Consider the following 22,523-nt stretch of genomic DNA (forward strand, 5'->3'; position numbering starts at 1 on the left):
ACAGATATTTTCATAGTTCCCTAGAAGGCTAGACTAGCATAATAAAGGCCTGGACACATAGAACATATCCAATGATTTTGTTTTTAAATCAGAAATAAAATCTCATTAATGATCATTTTGTTGTTATTCAGTCTTTCCAATCATGTCTGATTCCTTGGGACCCCATTTAGGGTGTTCTTAATCTGGATACCAGAATTATTTTAGCATTTTCTTCTCCAGTTCCTTTTACAGATGAGGAAACTGAGGCAAAATCTTATAGCTAGCAGGTATCTGGAGCCAAATTTGAACTCAAGTCTTCCTGAACTCAAGCCCCATATTCTATATATAATCTAGCTGCCTAATATTGAGCTCTCTTAAAGAGGAAGCTTCCTTTAGAAGTAATCCAGTTGGGGATTAATTGATAAATAATAGTCTCTTTTTTCTCAGTTGTTGCTTTGTTCACCAAGTTTTCCAAGGCTTAATTTCCAGACTACTAATATTACTTATTGTTTTTGTTTGTTTCCCTGCAGTGATGAATCTAACCTTACAAGCATGAAGTTGTACATATAATGCTCTACATTTTGTATTTATAGTTGAAAAATGAAATATAGATTTTACAAGTCTGAGATATGTTTACATGTAGCTGCTTCTACCTGTTTGAATTGGGTCCATGTGTACATCTTTTCTTCACTTCCATCTGAAGTTAGGCAGTATAGGAAACCATGTGAAGAGAAACGTGAAAACACAGAGATTGGGAGTTCTTTGGTATGTAGCCATGTGGAAATAGCAGAGATAGAGAGCAATCATGCCTGCCATGATTCTCCCTTCCATTGGACTCCCATGGAAATAAGTTCCATGAACTAGTAGTTTACATGAAATTGTGACCAAATATGGACTAAAAACTATGAAATGTATGATACTGACTGATTGTATGTAGAGCTGAATGTCTTCTCATCCACATCCACCTCGGCCACCACCATTGACCCTACGCCTCCCTTACCTGTTGAGATAAACTAAAAGAGCATGAAGTGTGTGCCCACCCTGCTTGTCCGATGCTAACCCTCTGCTTGCTGACACCTTTGATCCCAGTCCTGAACTTTGTTCCTTTTGTCGTTCCCAAGGGGGTCACACCGTGGCTTATTGCCAAAAAGAGATAAGTCTGTGGAGCAAGAACACACAAAAGGTCTTGTATTTTGAGGGAGCTGCAGTCCTGACTGCAGAGCAACAGCTTCCAGTTTTGTGGAGTTCCATGGTCTACCTTGGCTGATACACAAGGTGCCAGGCCTGTTGTCCACCAACGGTTTTCTCTGTACCGCTCCTAGCAGTGAAGATGTGCAAGGCGGACAAGTTCAACATCGTGCCCTGTCTCTTGGGTGACCGAGTTGGAAAGAGGTTACAAAAGCAGACACCCAGAGGAGAACAAAAATGTTTTTAATTTAAAATATCTTTAAAAAACAAATTTCACAATTGAAAACATGGGTGGTTTGGAAAGATGCTGGAGATGTCCAGAGGTTCTTCTGTGGTAGGAGATATTTGAAACAACAGACCTTCTCTTTGAGGAATGAGACAACTGATGGTCACCATGTTGCATAATAGGGTTGCTAAAGAAATGACAGGCCTTGATGAGGAGAAGTCAAAAATCACATATTCTCCTATGAGTAAAGTAGTCAAGTTCATCTGGATAGTCCATTCCGCAACATGATTGGACAGTGTATTTTTTGAGAAACAATCCATGTTGATCCTTTTCTTCAGGGTTTTGGAAACTGACAATATTTTCATTTCTTTGAGGTTTTTTTGGATTTTTTTTTCTTTTGGCCACCTCCTTTTCCTTGTACCTTGCTCCCCTCCCAAGTATTTGTTTATTTGTTTCCATTTTCTTTTACATTTGTTGTGACCAATTTTTAAATGCTGGAAGTTCTTCAAATCACATGATCTTATTTCTAAAAACATTACTTTTTTAAAAAAACTTTTGAGTATTCTCATACTCAAAAGAAGACATTTCTCTCCTCTCCAGCACTGTGACACAGTTGGCCCGTAGTGACTGTCCTATTGAGGATGACTGGAAAGAGCCAAAGAAGAAGAGAGGCTCAGACTCCTGATTTTGTTAACTTTTCAGCATTTTCATAATTTCAGTGCTTTCACGTTGGCTTTCTTTCATATGGTAAATATATATTATGTAAGGTCGCTCCCTGCCTGAAACGGCTCCAGGCACCTCTAACTGTGCAGAATTGCTTTCTATTCCTCATGGTTCTGTTTAGTTCTAAGTTTTGTCTATATTCAGATTCTTCTATAATTACGGTTACGTACCTGACTGAATGTTTGTCTTATCCACAGACCAAATCTGAGCTATCAGAAAGATGTCAGAGACAGAGCCGCTCTCTCATAAGTGGAGCATCTGTTTCCACCTATTTGTCCCAAAACCCCTAACCATCTCAGGCTGTCGATTTCTTGGACGCTTTGAAAGGGAAATGCTTTCCTGGCTATTCAAAATGGAAAGGTTACCTCAAAAACAAGTCTCAGTGGAGGAAGGTCTATAGTTCTGAGCTATGCTGTAATTCCAATCCCCTCCTGAGTGTGAGTCCTTTCAAAGGGAAGTTCCCGTTCCATGCACGCCTTTTCAATAACCAAAAGGAAAAACAGATGATCTCCATCTCACTTTTTATTCAGTTGCCAGCATTTCAGAGGGGATCCATGATCTCTCTTTTGTAATATGTAGCAGAATGATCAATCATACCCAATGTCCTCTTCTTTTTTTTCTTTTTCCCCCCATCCCTTTTATTCTTCAATGACTTCTTTCCAGAGTGAGCAAGGCAGAGTAATCAAACCACTGGATTGATTCATCTGTGTGGTAACATTTTCAGTAACATTCCACCCCAGAGACCTGTCCAACATTCTTGAGAGTCTTTAGGGAGCACCTCTACTCTTCTGTGCTATGACTTAGGTTAGGATGGAGGGGACTTGGGTGAATGGGGCAAAGAGGTCCTTCTTTGTCTGAAGTAATTTGTCTTAAGTTCGTGTTGAGCAGAGTCCTAAAGAGGCTAGAGCTCTGGAGTTGTTAAGAAAATAGCTGGAAGAATAAGAATTTGGCAGGTAGATTTCATCCTTGTTATTTTTTCTTTCTTTCTTTTCCTTTTGAGAAATGAATGGAGATGAATTTAGAGTTCTCTTTAGAGTTTGTATAGATACACAAAGAAACTTTTCTTGATCTTTTTCTCTTTTGGAGTGGCCTTCATTACAGTTGTTTGTTTTGTTTTGTTTTGTTTTGTTTTTCAGTTTTTAATTTTTAAGGGGTTGTTCCAGCATATCTGTATATACAGTTTTTTGACTGATTTGACAATGCTGGTTTTGATTCAATGAACAAAGAAAACTGTGAACCTGATTTCTGTGTACTTGGGAATATGACCAAAGGTACTTCTCAGCCCAGAGAAAACATCTAGTATTATAGGCACCCAGGGAACACCTCAAATTCTCATCCAAAACTTTTCTTCCAATCTTAAATGTAGAAAGCTTCTCTGTCTTACAACAAAAGATGTAGTTATCCATTTCATTGACCGGAGAAGTTCTATTAACATGAGGGTCTCTTTGAATGATGTGCAGTGTGATCTAATAGATTAGTCATGTCTTTGGATACTAATTTTGGAAAGATGCCTATTTTCATTGTAGATCTTTTTTGTACATGATAGTGATACTGGGTAGAGGGGTAGAATATATATATATGAAGTTCTAAATATGAAAATCAAGCATTTAAAAAGAGAGGATCCTTTGAAAACACAGAACTGGTTGTTTTATCTTTAAAACTATTTTGAATTTGTTTGAGTGATAATATGTTATTTTTCTTGGAAAGGCAGAGAGAGAGAGAGAGGAATTAAGCTCCACCAAGGGCCTTGTTTTGTCTGTTTGGCAGCCTTCTTCAACTAACTTGAGGGTGGGAGAGGAGGGAACTCCTTTTAAACTGGAAGACTTTCAGTGATGGGGATTCAATGACCAGCCATCCCAGCTGCCACAAATGTTTAGGTAGAATATGTATCCTCTCATTTAAGTGTCTCAGAGTTTATCTTATTTCTTATTTTTAAAAGTCATTTATCAGCTTTCAAACTCACCCCAATCAAAAACAATAATTGTCTAAAGGGGCCAAATTGACATGTACTACCTACAGTTGAACACAGAACACAAATATGAATGCATTCTCTTTGTTTTTCATTTATCTTAGTCTCAATCTAACTTGAGAAAATATTTTCTCCTCCCCCCCCCTTTTTCTTTGGCTAATGTTTATGGAAAAATAAATCTATGACAGAGGCTGCTGGCACTATACACAAACTTCCTTTCTTTTTTTGCATTCTTTTGGATGAATTTCTCATCAGTATATAATGTTCTCATAAGACAGGGAGTACCTATATATCTGGCTTTTTATACATGTTCTTTGATAATAGCAAAAGTGTATGTATAAAGGCAAGTTTGGAAAATAGTCAAATCAGCATGCCTGCAACTATGAAAATATTACATATAGCATTTTGAAATGTCTGATCCCCTTCTAACTCATATCTTGCTGATGTAGCATGGAAGATTAAAATTCTCTTTTTTGTAGTTATCAAAAGTGTGGCCCTATTCAGAAATGGGTTATGTTTTTGTTCTTCTACTTGGATATCTTCCAATAAATGAAAACATCATGGTGGGCAAAGAGATACCAGTTTTTGAAGCTCCATTAGCTCTAGTGGTTGGTGATCAAATTGTTTCTTTGGTTTTTTATCAGTAAGTCTTCAAGATAATCTAGGAGAGAGTCTTTTGATCTCTTTAGAATCTTACTTCATTTTTCATTTTTTTAAAACTATTAACTTTGGTACCTCTAGAAACTTGGTTCTTTATAGGAACCCATGCTTAGAATTAAGTATGAACTGAATTAATGATGTGATGTGTGCTGCAATTAAAATTGTACATTTAGGGTTTTATTCTGTACAAGCTTTTACTACAAATCCTGCTAACTTATTAGGAAAATAGGTTACTAAGCCCTTCCTACCATTTCCCAAGCATTGGCTTGATCATCTGGATCCACTGATATCCACAGTTATGGAATCATCCCCAATTTTAATTTCTGGTGGAGTTTGTGCTAATTCACTATAGAACAAATAGTATGAAAAATAAAGCCCCTTTTAATGTAGTTTTTTTAAAGTTAATCAGATTGTTGATTAATAAAATTATCCTTACTTGGTAAACAGGGGTACCTTACTGAACATAGAAGTTTTATTTCATCATTTATTGATGTTTAACCAAAAATTATCAGAATTTCTCATAATGAATTTGGTACTTGCACACATCTCAGAAATATTATTGAATTAGATTCATGGAGGTTGTTTTACATATTTTAACACTTTTATGGATATACTTTTTATTATTGTACATGTTTGGGAAAATAAAATACTGTGCAACTTATTAACATTTGTAAAAGATGTATCTGACCATCTTTTTCCTTTGTAAAATATATTTTTATTTGTATTTTTTACTTTTTTAAGTTCATCAATGTGTGCAGTTATTTTTGTATTACAAAAAAACAAGTGTCTAATTAATACATGACAGCAGAAAAATGCAAAAATATTTTGGCAAGCTTATGGCTGAAAACCTTCTTTGGGCCAGTCTCATATCATTGATTATACTAAGAATATGTTGTGTCTTATCACTGTAAATATGGCACAAATCTGGATTTCCCAGTTATGTAAATAATATAAAGTTGCATTTTGATGACTTATTTTATCTTCATTGTAACCTTAATGTCTGACTTTGCTGAATCAGGAAGAAAAAGGAGCATGAGTTTGATTTTTGGTTTGAAAATACTGCTTTGGTTTTCCATTTTCCATTTGTTTTATTTGAGTTTTTTAACTTGTCTAGGGGCTCCCTAGTTTGTGAGAAGTTGATCTTCAGAATTATTTTTACACTATTTATGACTTATTTTCATAATGTAAAAAGTGTGTAATTATTAAAATATTAATCCAAAAATTGTCAAATCTTGGCCTGATTTCTTAGATGAAAACAAAATCTGTAATGAAGGGTAATCCACTCTTTCAATTAAAGCAGGAATTCACAAAATGTGGACTGGAAACCCTACAGGTTCCCAGAGACTTTCAATCCACAAGATTGAAATTATTTTCATAATAATACTAAGTAAGCCATTCCCCTCCTGAAAAAGATACCCATAGATCCCAACATCTGGACGTCTCTAAATCCAATTCACTTGCATGTCATAGCATCATGATGACATGGCCCCTGATGACATATGACCCTCTCTGAAAACAAAGGACAAACAGCAACAACAAGGTATTCAGTGAAGAATGGGGGTGGTTGGGGTAGCTAGGTGGTGGTGCAGCCCTGGAGTCAGGAGGACTTGAATTCAAATCTGACCTTAGACACTTAATAATTACCTATCTGTGTGACCTTGGGCAAGTCACTAAAAAAAACACAAAACAGAATGGGGTTGAGGGTAGAACTTTTATAGTCTGGGATAGGAAGTAGACTCAAGTGTTGTAACATATTCATAAGCACACAAACTAAATTTAATACTAAAAATTAATCCCTGGTTATTTTATTTTCTCTTTGTGTCCTCACAATATCATAATGTTATTAATGCAATGAAAGTTACTCAAATAGTTTACATTTCTAAGCTATTATGAGGTTTACAAGTCAATCAATCAAAAAAGTATTTGCTATGTGCAAAGTACTTGGAGATAAAAAAAAATGAGTTTTTACTCTCAAGGATCCTATATTATAATACAAGAGGTAACATTAATAAATTAGCACACATAAAATAATTTCAGAGTAGATGAAAGGGAGCCTTAGATGAAATGGTACTTGTTCCAGGGAGGACCAAGAAGGGCATCCCTAAAAGGAGGTGGTGTTTGAAATGAATGTTAGGGAAAATCAGCAATGGTTAAATATTTGGAGGGAAAATATTTTAGGCATGGGAACAGCCAATTCAAAAACATGATGGTAGATAAAGTATCATATGTAAAAATGGTAAGTGAGCCAGAATATTTCAGTCTTTAGAGTACATGGGAGGCAAGAAAATTGGAGAGGGTGGAAAGAGATTCAGTTGCAAAAAACTTAAGATATTAAGCAAAGAACTTTATATTTTATCCTGTAGGTAACAGGAAACTACTGGAATTTATTAGTTTAAGAGGCTGATATGGATAGACTTGGAAAACTTACTCTATGCTGAGAGAACAAATGGAGTGCATTATAATAGTAACAAGTAATAGTGATGAGGACCTGAACTAGGGTGGTGACCATTTGAGTGATGAGAAGAGGATGGATGTAAGAGATATTCTTGAGAAGGAAATGACAAGATCTATCATGTGATTGAATATGTGGGTGAGGAAAAAAGACTTGAGCTTGTGAGCCTTGGTAACAAAAAAAAAGTGGTGATACCATCCACAGTAAAAGGTAAGTTCAGTAGAAGCTTAGAATTTGGGGGAAAAGGTAATAGAGCTCTCTTTTGTCCATGCTGTATTTGAGATATCTATCCTCAAGGAGCTCATATTATATTAAGGTAATATTCTAAGCTGGACCTGACTCGGACCCTGGTAGTTTAGGTTTGCTACTGGAACAAAGTGAATTACTTCTAAGGCATTCAATAGTTTAACAAAAAAGAGATTTACTTAGCCATAGCAAGAGATATAACATTGAAGAAACCTTGAATTGATTGAATTGCTCATCATGATCCACCAGCCAAGCATCAATGAAAGACCTTGGAAATCCTTGTGGCTGTTTTGGTACTTGGGCAATAAGGAGAAAGGGCAACTAACCAGGTAGTGCAGTGGATAGAGCCCTGGGCTTGGAATCACATCTTTATGTGCTAGGTCACCAATACTTAATAGCTATGTGATCCTGGGTAAGTCACTAAAGCCTGTTTGCCTCAGTTCAATACCTATAAAATGAACTAGAGGAGGAAATGGCAAACCACTTCAGTATCTTTGCCAAAAAAAAGTCCCAAAAAAGATTTTGAAGAGTTAACATGACTGAAATAACTAAACAACAACAAAAATTGAGCGATATCAACAATCTGAACTTATCTTCCTCTAAGCTAACCAAATCTCAAGAATACTCCAAATAATTTTAAAGGAAAAACTATCCTAACTTGCCTGGGAGTTAGGGTTTACATTTTCTACCATAGGGAGAACATTTATTTAAAATAAAGACAAAGTAAATTATATGTATATCTCCTCACATCAATCCTTGTGAGATGAGTAGTATAAATAATGCTACTTCCATTTTACAGATGAGAAAACCAAGAGAAGTCAAACAAATAGTAAGTAGTAGAGGCTGGATTTGAGAACTCTTATACAGTGGTTATATAAACAACTGGATATTGGAAAATGCAATGTGATGCTGATATCAGAGACTCTTAATGAAATTCACATTGTTATACCACTGACTGATTAATCATAAGGGAGATGAGACATTCTTTAAGCAAAAGGTGGGAGCTATGACTTCAAGTCCATTCAATATTACAAGTTCCAAAACCATTCATACAGGATTCATTGCCAAACTTTCTTTCATCAAAGCCACAGTTCTTGAGCTGTGTTTTGTTCATTCTTTTAATCTTTAGTTATATATTCAAGGGACTGGGAAGACTCAACAAAAGGTATTTCCATTGAGAATAGCATGCACTCAGTCTGCCTATCTCATAACTGCATACCTCAGACAGCTTTGGCTCTGCTCATACCCATTAGACTAAGATTGGGACTTGATCTGCTGGTTCTCAAGTTGATACAAGTCAACCTTGGGATACAGACAAATTTAGTAAATGTATAATCCTAGAATCCTGGGAAGACCCTGACTGTACTAGGTAATTTAAAATGATGGTTGATGGGGCAGCTAGGTGGCGCAGTGGATAAAGCACTGGCCCTGGAGTCAGGAGTACCTGGGTTCAAATCTGGTCTCAGACACTTAATAATTACCTAGCTGTGTGGCCTTGGGCGGGCCACTTAACCCCATTTGCCTTGCAAAAACCTAAAAAAAAAAAATGATGGTTGATGAATTTCAGCTCTAAATCCCCACATTTAACTACAAACATTGAACTTGACTGGGGTTAATTAGACATAATAGGATCACTTTTGATAAGTCAATAAGTTCACCAACACACTAACCTTATGAAGGCACTGTGATAGATGCTAAGGATTCAGAGATTAAAAAGAAAACCATCTTTTCCCTTGCAGAAATTGGGGGGGGGGGGACACACATATATGTATAAAAATAGAAATTTATACAAAACAAATGCAAAGTAATCTCATGGAAGTACCAGTAACTGGAGGGGACAAGAAAAGCCTCATGTGAGAGATGGCACTTGAGTTCGGCTTTGAAAGGAACTAGATAAGAGGTGAGGGTAAGAAGGAAGTGAATTCTAGTCAAAGGCATGGTGACAGAAAATGGATGGTTTTTGTATTTTTTTTTAAAAAAATGTTAAGTAGGTCATTTTGATTGAAACTTGCATTAGAGAGTATGTAATATATGTAATCAACCTACAAAGCGCCAGATTGTAATGTACTTATAGAGGCAACTAGGTGGAACAGTGAATAGAGTACTGATCTTGGAGTTAGAAGGACAGGAGTTCAAATCCATCCTTAGATATTTGACACTAACTGTGTGACCTTGGGCAAGTCACCTAACTGACTCACAATAGGGATGCAGTAGCATCCAGCCTAAGCAATCTTCTGTAGATTTGAGCTTTGTTGGGAGTCAATGTATATACTGATAAAGCCACCCCCCAAAAAACATGGTGAGGGATAGAGTGCTGGGGGCTTAAGGGATTAAGGATTAGACTTCTCTGCTCTTAACTGTTCTTGCCTTGTTTGGGTATCCCTCGTAGACTAGAGAATCACACAGGGAGAGATTAAAAATAAGAAGGGAAAGGATGATGATGGTGGAAGCAAACAACCAGAGGAAACATGAAAAGAAGTAGAGTGGTTAGCTTTGAAGAGAAAAAGGACTACCCCTTCCCTGAGAGTTGGGTAAAGAGAGAATTGCAATATGATATTGAAAGATTTGAGATAGGAGATGAGAGCAGGAGAGGCTAGAGAGTTCAGGGGAATGGGTTTATTTTCCTTGTGAATTTCAATCCAGAAACTGAATTGTCTTCCTTGACATAAGTTTCCTGTGACTAAAAGAAAGTAAACAAAAATGGGATGACCCATTGGTCAGAGATGTTGCAGAAGGAATCCATGTTTGGGGAAATAAATGGAAAAGAGAGCCTATAAAACCCCTAACTCCAAAAGTTCATTATCTTATTTATGACAGACTTCATGGTATCTTAAGACCTTTTCCTTACTCTTTCTTTTTTCTTTTATCCTTTTCTTATTTTTGGTTATGATTAAAAGTCTCATATCTGCTGAGGAAACATCTAATGAGGGGATATGGAAGGAGAAAAATTGAACATCAAATGAATATGCCTGTGGTTTTTTTCCTTGTAATCTAGTACTTCCCCTAGATTTAGGGTTGACAAATCTGAGTGTCAGATGTACATGCTAGGAGAAAACTCTATCAACTCTAATCTCTACTATGCTTTGCTGGGTGTAAGCACAGGAGATTCCACAATACAGAGATTGTGAGTCCTTGTTTGGCAACCCAGTGTTTACCCAGCCCTCTACTTATGCAGAGAAACTCCAGTAGCTCAGCTGCCTATGAGTCAAAAACACCATCCTGAGCATCCTTGACCTTAGAGTCCTTTATTGTTGCTCACTCCATACAACATGCACTTCTAGACTTCAAGGCAGATTTAGATCTGTAAAACATCTTCGAGACCTTTTACTGTAGCCTCCTCATTTTATCAATGAAGAAACTGAAGAACAGAAAGGTAAAGGGTCTTTTCTGAGATCACATAGGTAATAAGTAGCAGAGCCAGGATTTGAACTCAGGTCTGATATCTCCAAGGTCAGTGTGCAGAGGTGGAATCAGGGAAGAGATCAGGGGTAAGGGAGAGAAGATTTGCAACCAGGTGACAAACCCCAAGACCATATATATTCTATGATGCTCTTGCAAGTTAAGAATCTCCATTGGGGCAGTTAAGTGGCGCAGTGGATAGAACACCGGCCCTGGAGTCAGGAGTACCTGAGTTCAAATCCAGTCTCAGACACTTAATAATTGCCTAGTTGTATGGCCTTGGGCAAGCCACTTAACCCCATTGCCTTGCAAACCCCCCCCCCAAAAAAAAAAGAATCTCCATAGCAAACTGCTAAGGTTTTCCCAGATTCTACTCTAATTTGTTCCCACTTTCACCTCCTAGGGCACATCTTTATTGGCTGTATCTGTATCTCCCAAGCCAAATTCAAACATATACTCATAGTAACAGTAGCTAACATTTATATAGTATTTATTATGCTAAACACTTTATAATTATTATCTCATCTGAACCTCTCAACAATTTTGGAAGATAATTATTACTCCCATTTCACAGATGAGATAACTGAGTGAGTTACTTGTGATCACAAAGCTAGTAAGCTTGAGATGGATTTGTATTCAGAATTCTGTGTGACTTGTCTGTCTGTCTGTCTCCATCTCTCTGTCTCTTTCTTTCTCTCTCTGTCTCTTTCTCTCTCTCTGTCTCTCTCTCTCTCTCTGTCTCTCTCAAAGCAGTAGGAATATAGCTACATAACTGAATCAACACAACTTCAAGGGGATTTTATCATACTGAGAGGAGGCAACATTTTCAGAGTTGGTAAATACTATAGTATATATATACAAAATAAATTTAAAGATTTTTTGAGGGTGAGGAGACACAACTAATAATCTGGAAAAGTCTCTTGAAAGAATCAGCATATATTGAGCCCCTACTATGTGTCAGATGCTGTGCTGTGTAGGGGGTACATTTTAAAAGTTCCTGATCTCAAGGAGCTAATGGGAAAGAGGTAACATTAATACTAGGTCTTGAAGTATCTGGGGGTTCCCAGAGTCAGAGGTGAGGAGACAGAGCATTTCAGACATGGGGGACAAACACTACAAAGGCCTTAAGGCAGCAGATAGATCACTGTGTGTGGGTTCAGTTCAGGTGAGTTGTAGAGAACATAAAGGACTGTCATTTATTTATAAGTTAAATCTATAAGGTTTTTCATAAATGCATTATACGAAGTCAGTTTAGATTAATGTCAGATTATTGATCAAACTACTTAGAGGGTTCACAATGTTTTGAGAAGGGAGATTCACATACCATCAAGATAACCAATAAATCTTAAATAGGAAAGTCATGAAGCAAAAGATCAAAGTAATTGCAATAATTAGCATCAATATTAACTAGTATCAAGTCTCCTTGTATCGTAATTACCCATTCTCAATGTACCTTTGATCAGCATATTTTGAGTCCCTTCTCTTAGAGGATAGACTTCATTCTCAGGATAGCTCTAAAGGGAACTCTGCATCTCTGTTTCCAAATCTGGAAGTTCCTAGATAATTCATCTAGTGATACAATTTAGTACAATTACTTAAATTTTGTTCTTCTCTCTTAAAATTTTAGAGAATTTCAGTTTCTGTGCCATTTGCTTTTTTCTATCCTTACCTAAATTCTGTACCTGATATAACAATCTTTTAAAAAGTTATGAGGGTACAACCAAAACTGAACTCTTCTGCCTTTTAAAATGATCAGATACTTTAAAAATGGGAAAATAATTTCACTTTCTTTACTGCTATCAACAATAATTTTACATTTAGAATCTTTAATCCAATTCTTAGAACTTATTACTAAAGCCTAATCAAACCTAAATTTCCATTATAGATAAATTTGGAAGTCAATCATATGTAAGCATGTAGTTCTTAAAGAAAATAGCCTAACTTGTTGCTTTTTTTCAAATTTTACTTGTCCATTTAATAGAAAATTTTTATATTACATCTTTGTCTTATTATTTGCCTAATCATTTCCCCTCTAGGAGCATATCTACCCTATATTATAGATTGATAAGAAATTTGGGTTAATATTGTGAGATATTTACACATACATCCTATTATAGTAACTCAGAGATGTTCCAGTGTTGTTATTATTTAATAGATCTGATATTGCATTTACAAAACTTCCACTATTCACCCACCCTGATTACATAAAATTGTTATATAAAGAAAAGAAGGGACATAGTTACAACAATGTCTTATATCAGAACAAGGGAAAGATCCCTTAACTCTGTTTGATTCCAGGCTTGAGTCGTATCTGACAGCCAAACATGTAGTCACAGGGTGTCAAAAGCAAGGTTCAGGATTACTCAGATGGGACCTTTTCAAAAAGGAAATAGAGCAATAGAAAAAGAGTCAAGAGAATCCTACCTTAGGTCATCCTCCAAACTTTTTCCAGGCTTGGGCATTCATTTGTAGCATTTCTCTATCTGCAACACATACCAGTTTCTACTACTGCCTTTATGACAATTCAGACAACCATCTCTATAATCAAATTCAAAACAACGGTAAACTATAGATCCAGGAATTTTTGCCTCTAATAGCAAAATTTCACTAACTACAGTTTAGGGCTTAGAATATCTTTCTGGATGTTTCCCTAACTGTCAACATTTCATTTATTCTTTACTTATACTTTAAAACTAACTATACTCTGGGACTTTAGAATACAGCAAATATCTGAGAGTTAGTTAATATGTTGAAGCTACAGCATCAAATCACCCTATACTTTCATAATACTCAAAATTTTTCAAATGAAAACTTACTACTATAGTAAACATTTTTATTATATGTTTTATAAAAATACATCTCATTAAATATTTAACAACTTTCAAATACCTATTTTTCATCACATCATTTTAAAAGCTCAATTTCTACGCAACAGCATCCAGACTAAAAAGTTGTTTTGTCTACAAATGTAACAACATTTCTGTTACAATGATCCCTCAAACTTCATAATGTAAGAGAATCTGGAAACACAATAATAACATAAAGAATATCATGTATTTATGTAATTTATTTAAGATTACTTGCTGTCTTGGGGAGGAGGGAGAAAAAATTGTAAATCAAAATCTTACAAAAATTAATGTTGAAATCTAATTGTTACATGTATCTGGAAAAAATACCAAATAAAAAAGAATATTAAGTATTTTAACATGAAACAAAACTTCAGATGACATTTCCAAATTATCTCATATAAAAACTATCAATCTTATTACAGTTGGCAATTTGACCCCACTTTAGAGTTATCAGGTATAATAAAATTACATTAGTTAAAGAAATAAAATAATGTGGTACTTAGTATATTCCAGTCACCTGCATTGTTTTGATCTTCACAACAATCCTGGGAAGTGAGCACCAGTTTTATTTTTCTCTTTGCAGATCAGAAAACTGAGGAAATAAAGATAAGTTGTCTACAACCAGAATGTAATTCATTCCCTTTGTGTGTCTTTCTTTCCCTTTGTTCCTCTCTTTCTCTCAGACAACTATCTCTATAAGCAAAATTCAAAACAATAGTAAATTACAGTTCCATTAATATTTATTTCAATGACAAAATTTCACAAGTCAGAACTTAGGGTTTGACTATCTTTCCTTTTGTTTCCCTAACAGTCAACTTCATTTATTATTTACTTATATATTAAAACTCTCTGTCCCTCTATTTCTATCTCTCTCCATCTCTCTGTTCTTCTCTCTGTCCATCTCTGTGTGCCTCCATCTTTCTTTGCCTCTATCTCCTTGTTTCTGTTTGTATGTGTCTTTCCATATGCACATGTATAAATATTCCCACATGTGTAAACATGTGTGTGAATGGCTTATATGACCAGGCATATATTTGTGTGTGTGTTTGTATGTTTATGTGTGCATGTGTTGATAATATACATATTTATCCATGTCCAAATATATGAGAGGGCAGATGGGTGGAGCAGTAACAGACCTAGAGTCAGAAAGATTCATCTTCCTAAATTAAAATCCAGCCTCAGACATTTACTAGCTGTGTGACCTTGAGCAAGTCACTTAATCCTGTTTACCTCAGTGTCCTCATCTGAGCTGAATTTCAAACTCTCTTATTCCACACCAGAACTCTTACCACTGTACCATGCAGGACTCTTCTCTGCATTAATTTTCCTATTTTAATACTTCAAGGATCCATTAGTAAAATCTAGAGAGATAGGTTTCCACCTTTCCTTGTTTTATTTACATAGTCTGTGGATAGCTATGGTCAAAAAACTTCTTCCTTGACCAGCAATCATAGTTAGCATCTATACAGCACTTTAAGACTTTCAAAGAACTACATATATTTTATTGCACTGGATCCTTATAACAACCTGTGGGGTATTATTATCCCTATTTTACAGATGAAGAAATTGAGGCAGAGAAAGGATAAATGCTATTGTCTTCATATTTTCTTTGCCATTTTATTTTCCTTGGCCATACTATCACAGTCATAATCACTATTCTTTCAATAGTTGTGTCTCCCCTGGCCCCTGATTTTTCTGGTTTCTTATTCATTAGTTTCCCCTGCTATTTGCTGTACAATGGACATCTTGTTTAACAATGAATTCATAGATGGACAATTGGGTCACCCAAAAGTCAAAGAATCAACTCAAATTCCCCATTATGTAGTTAATGGCAGGACACTTTATAAAGCTAATGTAAAGATTCATTTGTCTTCTTCACTGTACAATTTCTCAGGCAATACTTTGTTAGGATGGTACAAGCAGCAAACATCAATATACAGGGATAAAGATTTTTAAAGAGATTTTTAAAAAACATTAAGAAATAAGCTAGAAAGTACCTTTTGGGTTTAGAGTTATTTTTAAGCTTACTTAAACGGACTCTGATGTTGACTTGGGGCATGGAGTTCTCAAAAGCTCTCCCTCAGTAGAATATAATCATAGGCAGGTCTTAACTGAATGGTAGTCTTCTGTATAGAGCTGGCAATAGTTCTTATATTTGTTCATCCAAGGACTAGCTTAGTTAAATCAAAAATGTTCAACATATTTGGTTGGAGGTGGCTAAATTTCTTTTGCCACAGTAATTAAAGAAGACTATGAAGGTTTAGCAGGGATAGGATCTAGCTATACTGACAATAGTAATACCAAAAGATTAAAACTGGGGCTCCTTTTTGTTTGTATGATGTAGAACAGAGGATCTTCTCTTTGGTTACCTTTATTGAAAAAGCTTTGAAAAGTTTTATTGAAAAAAGCAATTGAGCAACAAAAATGTGCATACCCTTTGACCCAGCAATACCACTACTGGGTCTCTACCCTGAAGAGATGATTGAAAAGGGTAAAAACATCACTTGTACAAAAATATTTATAGAAGCCCTGTTTGTGGTGGCAAAGAATTAGAAATCAAGTAAATGTCCTTCAATTGGGGATTGGCTTAGCAAACTGTGGTATATGTATGTCATGGAACACTATTGTTCTTTTAGAAACCAGAAGGGACAGGATTTCAGGGAATCCTGTAGGGATTTGCATGAACTGATGCTGAGTGAGATGAGCAGAACCAGAAAAACACTGTACACCCTAACAGCAACATGGGAGTGATGTTCAACCTTGGAGGACTTGCTCATTCCATCAGTGCAACAATCGGGAACAATTTTGGGCTGTCTGCAAAGGAGAGTGACATCTGTATCCAGATGAGGAGCTGTGGAGTTTGAACAAAGTGCAAGGACTATTCCCTTTAATTTAGGAAAAAACAGATATCTTATTGTCTGATCTTGTTACCTCTTAGACTTCTCTTCTCTTCTTTAAGGACATGATTTCTCTCTCATCACACCCAACTTGGATCAAGGTACAACATGGAAACAAAGTAAAGACTGATAGAGTGCTTTCCGTGGCAGGGGAGGGAAGCAAGATTGGGGGGATTGTAAAACTCAAATAATATCTTTAATAAAAATAAATTTAAAAAAAAAAGAAAAAAGTAATTGAAAAAAGTTTTTCGTTATGAGCATTCTCTGAGTCTACCTTTGTAAAGAGCTTCAATATATCTTATTTCATTTTCTAAAGAAAGGTAGGGCAGTTTCATTTCCATTTAGCAAACTTAGGACACTGAGGATTAGAAGTTGAACAATGTTCCTATGGTGACAAAGCTAGTTGATATCGAGGTCTGTGTATACTGTTTGAGGCGGGGCTCTTCAGCAGAGATGAAGTAGCCAGACACAGGACGTGAGTGGAACTCGGTCAACAGGTGGGGCTGGGACGATAATTCCCTTTATATCCTTCAGTGATTGACAGCCAGGAGGTGGATCAGAACCTATTCATAGATGAGGAATATTCTAGCCCAATATGATTGACAAAGTTTGTGGTTATGTATTAGAGACAATCAGTAAGGAAGGACTCAAGCTAAGGTAGTAGGTGATATGGGGGTAGAGAAACAATGAATAAGATGGACAAAATGGAAACCAAAGCAGAGCAAATTAAAAAACAAGTAGTCATATGGGACAGACATAGGAGGGACAATTTAAGGAGTCCTGAGGCTAAGGGAAGAGAAGTGCAAGGCAGGTGGTATCCAAAAATTCCTTTAACAAAGTTCTATCATAAAGATAAGTTCTTTGAAAGTCTAGAGAGACATCTATGACTTGAAGGAGATGAATTGTCTCAACTCTAAAAAGAAATCTTCAGAATGAGAGAGAAACTGAATATCATTTGGAGAAATATGGTTCCTCATAGTAACAACAATGTTCTACATGAATAGAATCTGCAGATTAATGGTGGGAGAAATACAGAGGTTCATGTAGGCACTTTGAATAGGGACTCAGAGTAAGGTAATGAGGAAGCTTGAGCTCATCTCTCAGCTCATCCCTCCACCTTTTCAAATCCCTAAGAGAAAGATATGGTTGAAAGAGACTGGAACTGAGATAAGCTTAAGGACAGTGAAGATTTAATTCCCTTATTCCTTCTTCTAACTGAAGTCAGACAATATTTCTACAAGATTTCTTTATGGGTTTCTTTAATTTCTCCAAGATTTCTTTATGCTGTTACTAATTCCTGGTTTTTCTGTGATATAATTGCTTTGTGATCTGTGATTAATGGTCATTGTGATCAAGGCCTGCAATTGAATGAGGAAAGACTGAAAAAGAGAGGAAGACAGGGATCTGATCCCTCATCTAACATATCTAGGATTTTCTTTTGTTTAATTTTGGCTGGGTAAATCTATGTTAAAATCATGATAGAGAACTACATATATCTTTACTATTAATAACTTTTGATAACTTCCAAAGAAGAATTTAAACTAGATCTGCATTTTCATTTTGTTCCCCAAGCCAAAAATAATGCAAGCTGGCTAGCGATGGTGATCCAGTAAGGGAGATGGGTATGTGGTAAATGAGTCCCATTGTCTTCTTCCCCCCATTATTTTCTCCTGAAACATGCTCTATGGAACAAGAGTCCTGACTAAAAAGTAGTTCCCCAAAATGGGATGAGAAAGGTGTAATCTGGAAATTCTGAATATCAAGCAATTCTCCCTTTCATTTTTCTACCTTAAACCTCCAAACCTTGACAGACAGTGACACCTAGTGGTCAGATGTACCTCCTAACTGACAGAGATGAAGAGACTACATGGAGATCCTTCAGTTTCTATCATTTGTTGATTCCAAAAAGTATTAGGCTGAAAATCATAGTATCTCAGAGGCCAAGCCATACTACCCAAGAATCCCTCCCACAATACTGCTAACAGGTCATTTAGTCTCTGTCGGGGAGGGGGGAACTCCACTATCTCTGAAACCATCTCATTCCACTTTTAGAGAACTCTATGATTTATATCAAATGTAAATTTTCCCCTCTGCAATATTTATTCAATGCATGTAGCTGTTCTCTCCTGGAAGAACAATATCAAACCCAAAGACACTAAAGTAAGTGTCTCCCATGAATGTTTTAAAAGCATATAGTATTCTGTGACAGATGTGACCTACAAAGTATTCACATCAAACAAAAACCACTAATGGTGCTCATCAGTGTCATGAAAGAAATTATCTACCAAGTCCAAATAGAAAGATTATCTCTGATAGCAAGATTCTTCTGTTACCCCTGTCTACAAAAGATATGCTCAGATTGTCTACGGTCCCTGATTGTTTCAAGACTTCTTCAATGGAACACTGTGTCATATAGTACAAATAACTAGATGTGGCATCAGAGGATCTAGGTTGAAAAACCTGAAAGTAGTCATCTTACTCATTTCCTGTGTACAAGATCAATCACTTAAGTACTCTGAACCTTACTTCCCTCATAGGTAAAATAAAGGAGTTTGACTTTAATAATTGCCCAACTATGCCCAAACTGATTCTATGAATGAAGCATTTAATCAGTCATTCAAAAGACATTAGACTAATCATTCACATTTGGAAAGCAAAATGCATGGAAAATATTTTCCTAGATTATAAGATGTAGTTATATAAACAGTTTTTTTTTTGCATTACACAGGATAAACAGACAGATGGATGGATAGATGGATGGATGAATAAGGAGAGAGAAAGAAATGAGAGAAGATATCATGAAAAGACACTTACATATAGGCACTAAGACTGGCTAAAATTAGAAGGAAGAAAGTAGATAAATGGAATTTTGGGAAACTGCCCATCACTTTTAGTGATACCCACCTGCTCCTGAAAAAATCAATTTTTAAAAAACATTATTATTTTAGAGATATATAGTTACAAGGCACAAATCACAATCTCTGAAGATTTAAAATTTTAGGTGACTCAAAGGATAATGGAAAAATGGAAAATGTATCTTAAACATAAGTAGCAAAAAAAGTTATAAAAGCTACAATTCAGTAGGCACATAATCAGCAAGATGAGGGAGTCATATTCCAAGGATTAGGGGTAACAGATGGTTAACCCAAGTATTTCTCTGATCCCTGTGAAGGTCAAAAGTAGTAGAATAAGACCTTTGGCATTTTGAGGAGCCTTCTCTATGGATGATTTATGGAAGAATAATATGGACTGTGAAGCTATGTGGATAGGATGAGATCTGCAGCACTGGAAGGAGAACGGATGTTTATGAAATCATGGATCCCTTCAAATATATGTTGAGAAAAGGTCAACTAGAGATACAAAGTCTTTCTGATCCAGAATCACAGGATGTTCAAGCTGGAGGGATTATAGAAATCATATTTTTCAACCCCACCCCTAAGCTCCATCATTTTAAAGGAAAGGACACTAAGACCCAGGAAGGTAAAATACCTTCATTAAAGTCACACAGGGAGTAGGCAGGAAGCATTACAGATAGAATTTTAATCCAGATCCTGGAACTCCAGAGACAATACTATTTGTACTTAAACTAAGCTATGGATGAGGAAACAAGCTACAAACTATTTTCACCATTCAAAACAAGATTTCTCTAATTCAGGCAAATTAAAGTGTGATTTGGAATTGTTCTGTTGTTCAGTTGTTTCAGTTATGTCTGACTCTTCATGATATGGGGCTTTCATGACAAAGATAATGGAATGATTTTCCATCTTCTTCTCCAACTCATTTTACAGATGAAGAAACTAGGGCAAACAGGATTAAATGACTTGCCCAGGGTTATACAACTAGGAAGAATCTGAGGTTATCTTTAAACTCCTTATTCCAGGCCCTGTCTCTATCTTCTGTACCACTTAGCTACTTCATTTTGTGAACGATAAATTCTTTTTCCTAGCTAACTGAACATCACTTCCCCACACACCTCCACCTCCCCCAAAATAAGCAGGAATAGGGGTCGCTAGGTGGCATAGTAGATAAAGCACTGGCCTTGGAGTCAGGAATACCTGGGTTCAAATCCGGCCTCAGACACTTAATAATTACCTAGCTGTGTGGCCTTGGGCAAGCCACTTAACCCCATCTTCCTTGAAAAAACCTAAAAAATAATAAGCAGGAATATTCTAAGCTGTCAACGATAATTTTTTTGAATTTATCTAATAATCTTTGCATAAATATTAGTTGTGTTTATTTCAGGAAATAGAATTCTGATTCCTATCTACAATAAGCACATGCTTAACAATTGCCCTTAAGTAACTATCTGAAGTATCTTTCATCCTCCACTCAGAAGTCAGGATGGGTCAGAGTTCATGTTCAGTCAGTAGAAGGATTGGCTAGACAGGTCATGGTCAGGCCTAGGAACTACATTGATTCAACCTAGATGTGGCAGGTGATTAGGAAACATCTCAGCAGATGACAATAGAAGAAAATCTAGGGAAATGTACAGTTGAAGGCAAAGAGGTAGAACAATTGAATGTGTCACTGTTGATGTCTCAAGGTGAATGGAACAAAACATCAGGAAAGTCAGGTCAAGGCATCAGAGAAGCTCAACAGAAGCAGCAACTATGACATAGCAACAGGATTCCAATGGCTGGGGGGGGGGGTGGCACTAAGAGCATCATGACAAGTGTCTGCTCCCCGGGGAGTTGACCCAGAAATTAAAACTGGGACAAACTGGGACTTGGACACAAAGAACAAGGAACAAGAAGCCAGTCAATAAAACTATGAACTAGGCAACTCTGGTCACAATAGGCAACACAAAAACTAAATATAAGAGCTATGATACAAAGTTGAACTTCCATGAGCAATGAGGTTGCTAATGGTGGGCCACCAAGCTATGGATATTGAAGTCCATTTCCCCTGTCTTGAGGCTGTATTAGTTAGTTATAGAGCCTAAGATGGAGCTGATTTCCCAGGTGGGATAATGCATGACCTGAATTTGACCAGATTGACCAGGTTGACCAGATTTCAACCAGAATTTATTGTCATACCATGTCAGTGCTAGGGATAAGTAAAGCAGTCCCTGCCCTGAAGGAGCTTACATTCTGATAGATAAAAATCAAACATGTACATATTGTAAACTTAAACCAAATGTATATAAGGAAGTTTTGGTGGGAGAGTCCCGTGTGATAGAAATAGAAAGACAATGGTGAAATAGATTCCCAGCTACTTGACAAAATAAAGGAATCTTCCAGCAGTCTGGAAGAAACTAGGTTTAGACCACTACCATACACCACATAGACATAAGCATCAAATGGAAACACACCCTAGATATAAAAAGTCATATCATAAACTAATTAGAGGAACAAGGAAGAAGAATGAGGGAAGAGTTCATGACCAAAGAAGGAATTGAAAAGATCACAAAAGAAAAAATGGACAGTTTTGATTTATAAAATCAAGAAATTTTTGCATAAATACAACCAATGCAGCAAAAATTATGAGGAAATCAGAAAAGTGGAGGGAAATCTTTGTAACAAATTTCTCTGGAAAAAAAAGAGAGAGTAGGGGCAGCTAGGTGGTACAGTGGATAGATAGTGGTGGTACAGTGGATAATACCTCTAGTCCAATACCCCCCTCAAAAAGGAGAAAAAGGGTCCTATATGTATGAATTGATAGCAGTTCCTGTAGTAGTAAAGATTTGGAAATTAAGAAGATGCCCATCATTTGAAAGAATGGAGCATTAATTAAAAGCTTACTATTAATTAAGTAATTATTGGGGATACAAATAGAAAGAGTTAGTGCTTCCCAGTTCCTATATCTAATGGGGGTGGCTCAACAAACTGACATATAAATTGTGCTGTAAGAAATCGAGGGGATGGCTAGGTGGCTCAGTGGATAGAGCACCAACCCTGGAGTCAGGAGTACACTAAATAATGTGTGACCTTGGGCA

General features: G+C 36.3%; 1 protein-coding gene across 1 annotated transcript in view; it reads left to right on the top strand.

The window, feature by feature from the left end:
* The window catches only part of COL25A1 (collagen type XXV alpha 1 chain), a 551,557-nt gene extending 545,593 nt beyond the window's left edge, over positions 1 to 5,964 (top strand). The window contains exon 38 of the mRNA XM_074228733.1: positions 1,101 to 5,964. Within this exon, the coding sequence (XP_074084834.1) occupies positions 1,101 to 1,136 (36 nt within the window). The 3' untranslated portion in view covers positions 1,137 to 5,964. The remainder of the gene's footprint in view (positions 1 to 1,100) is intronic.
* The last annotated feature ends 16,559 nt before the right edge of the window (positions 5,965 to 22,523 follow it).

The sequence above is a fragment of the Macrotis lagotis genome, chromosome 3, assembly GCF_037893015.1.
Source record: "Macrotis lagotis isolate mMagLag1 chromosome 3, bilby.v1.9.chrom.fasta, whole genome shotgun sequence".
Classification (NCBI taxonomy): Eukaryota; Metazoa; Chordata; class Mammalia; order Peramelemorphia; family Peramelidae; genus Macrotis; species Macrotis lagotis.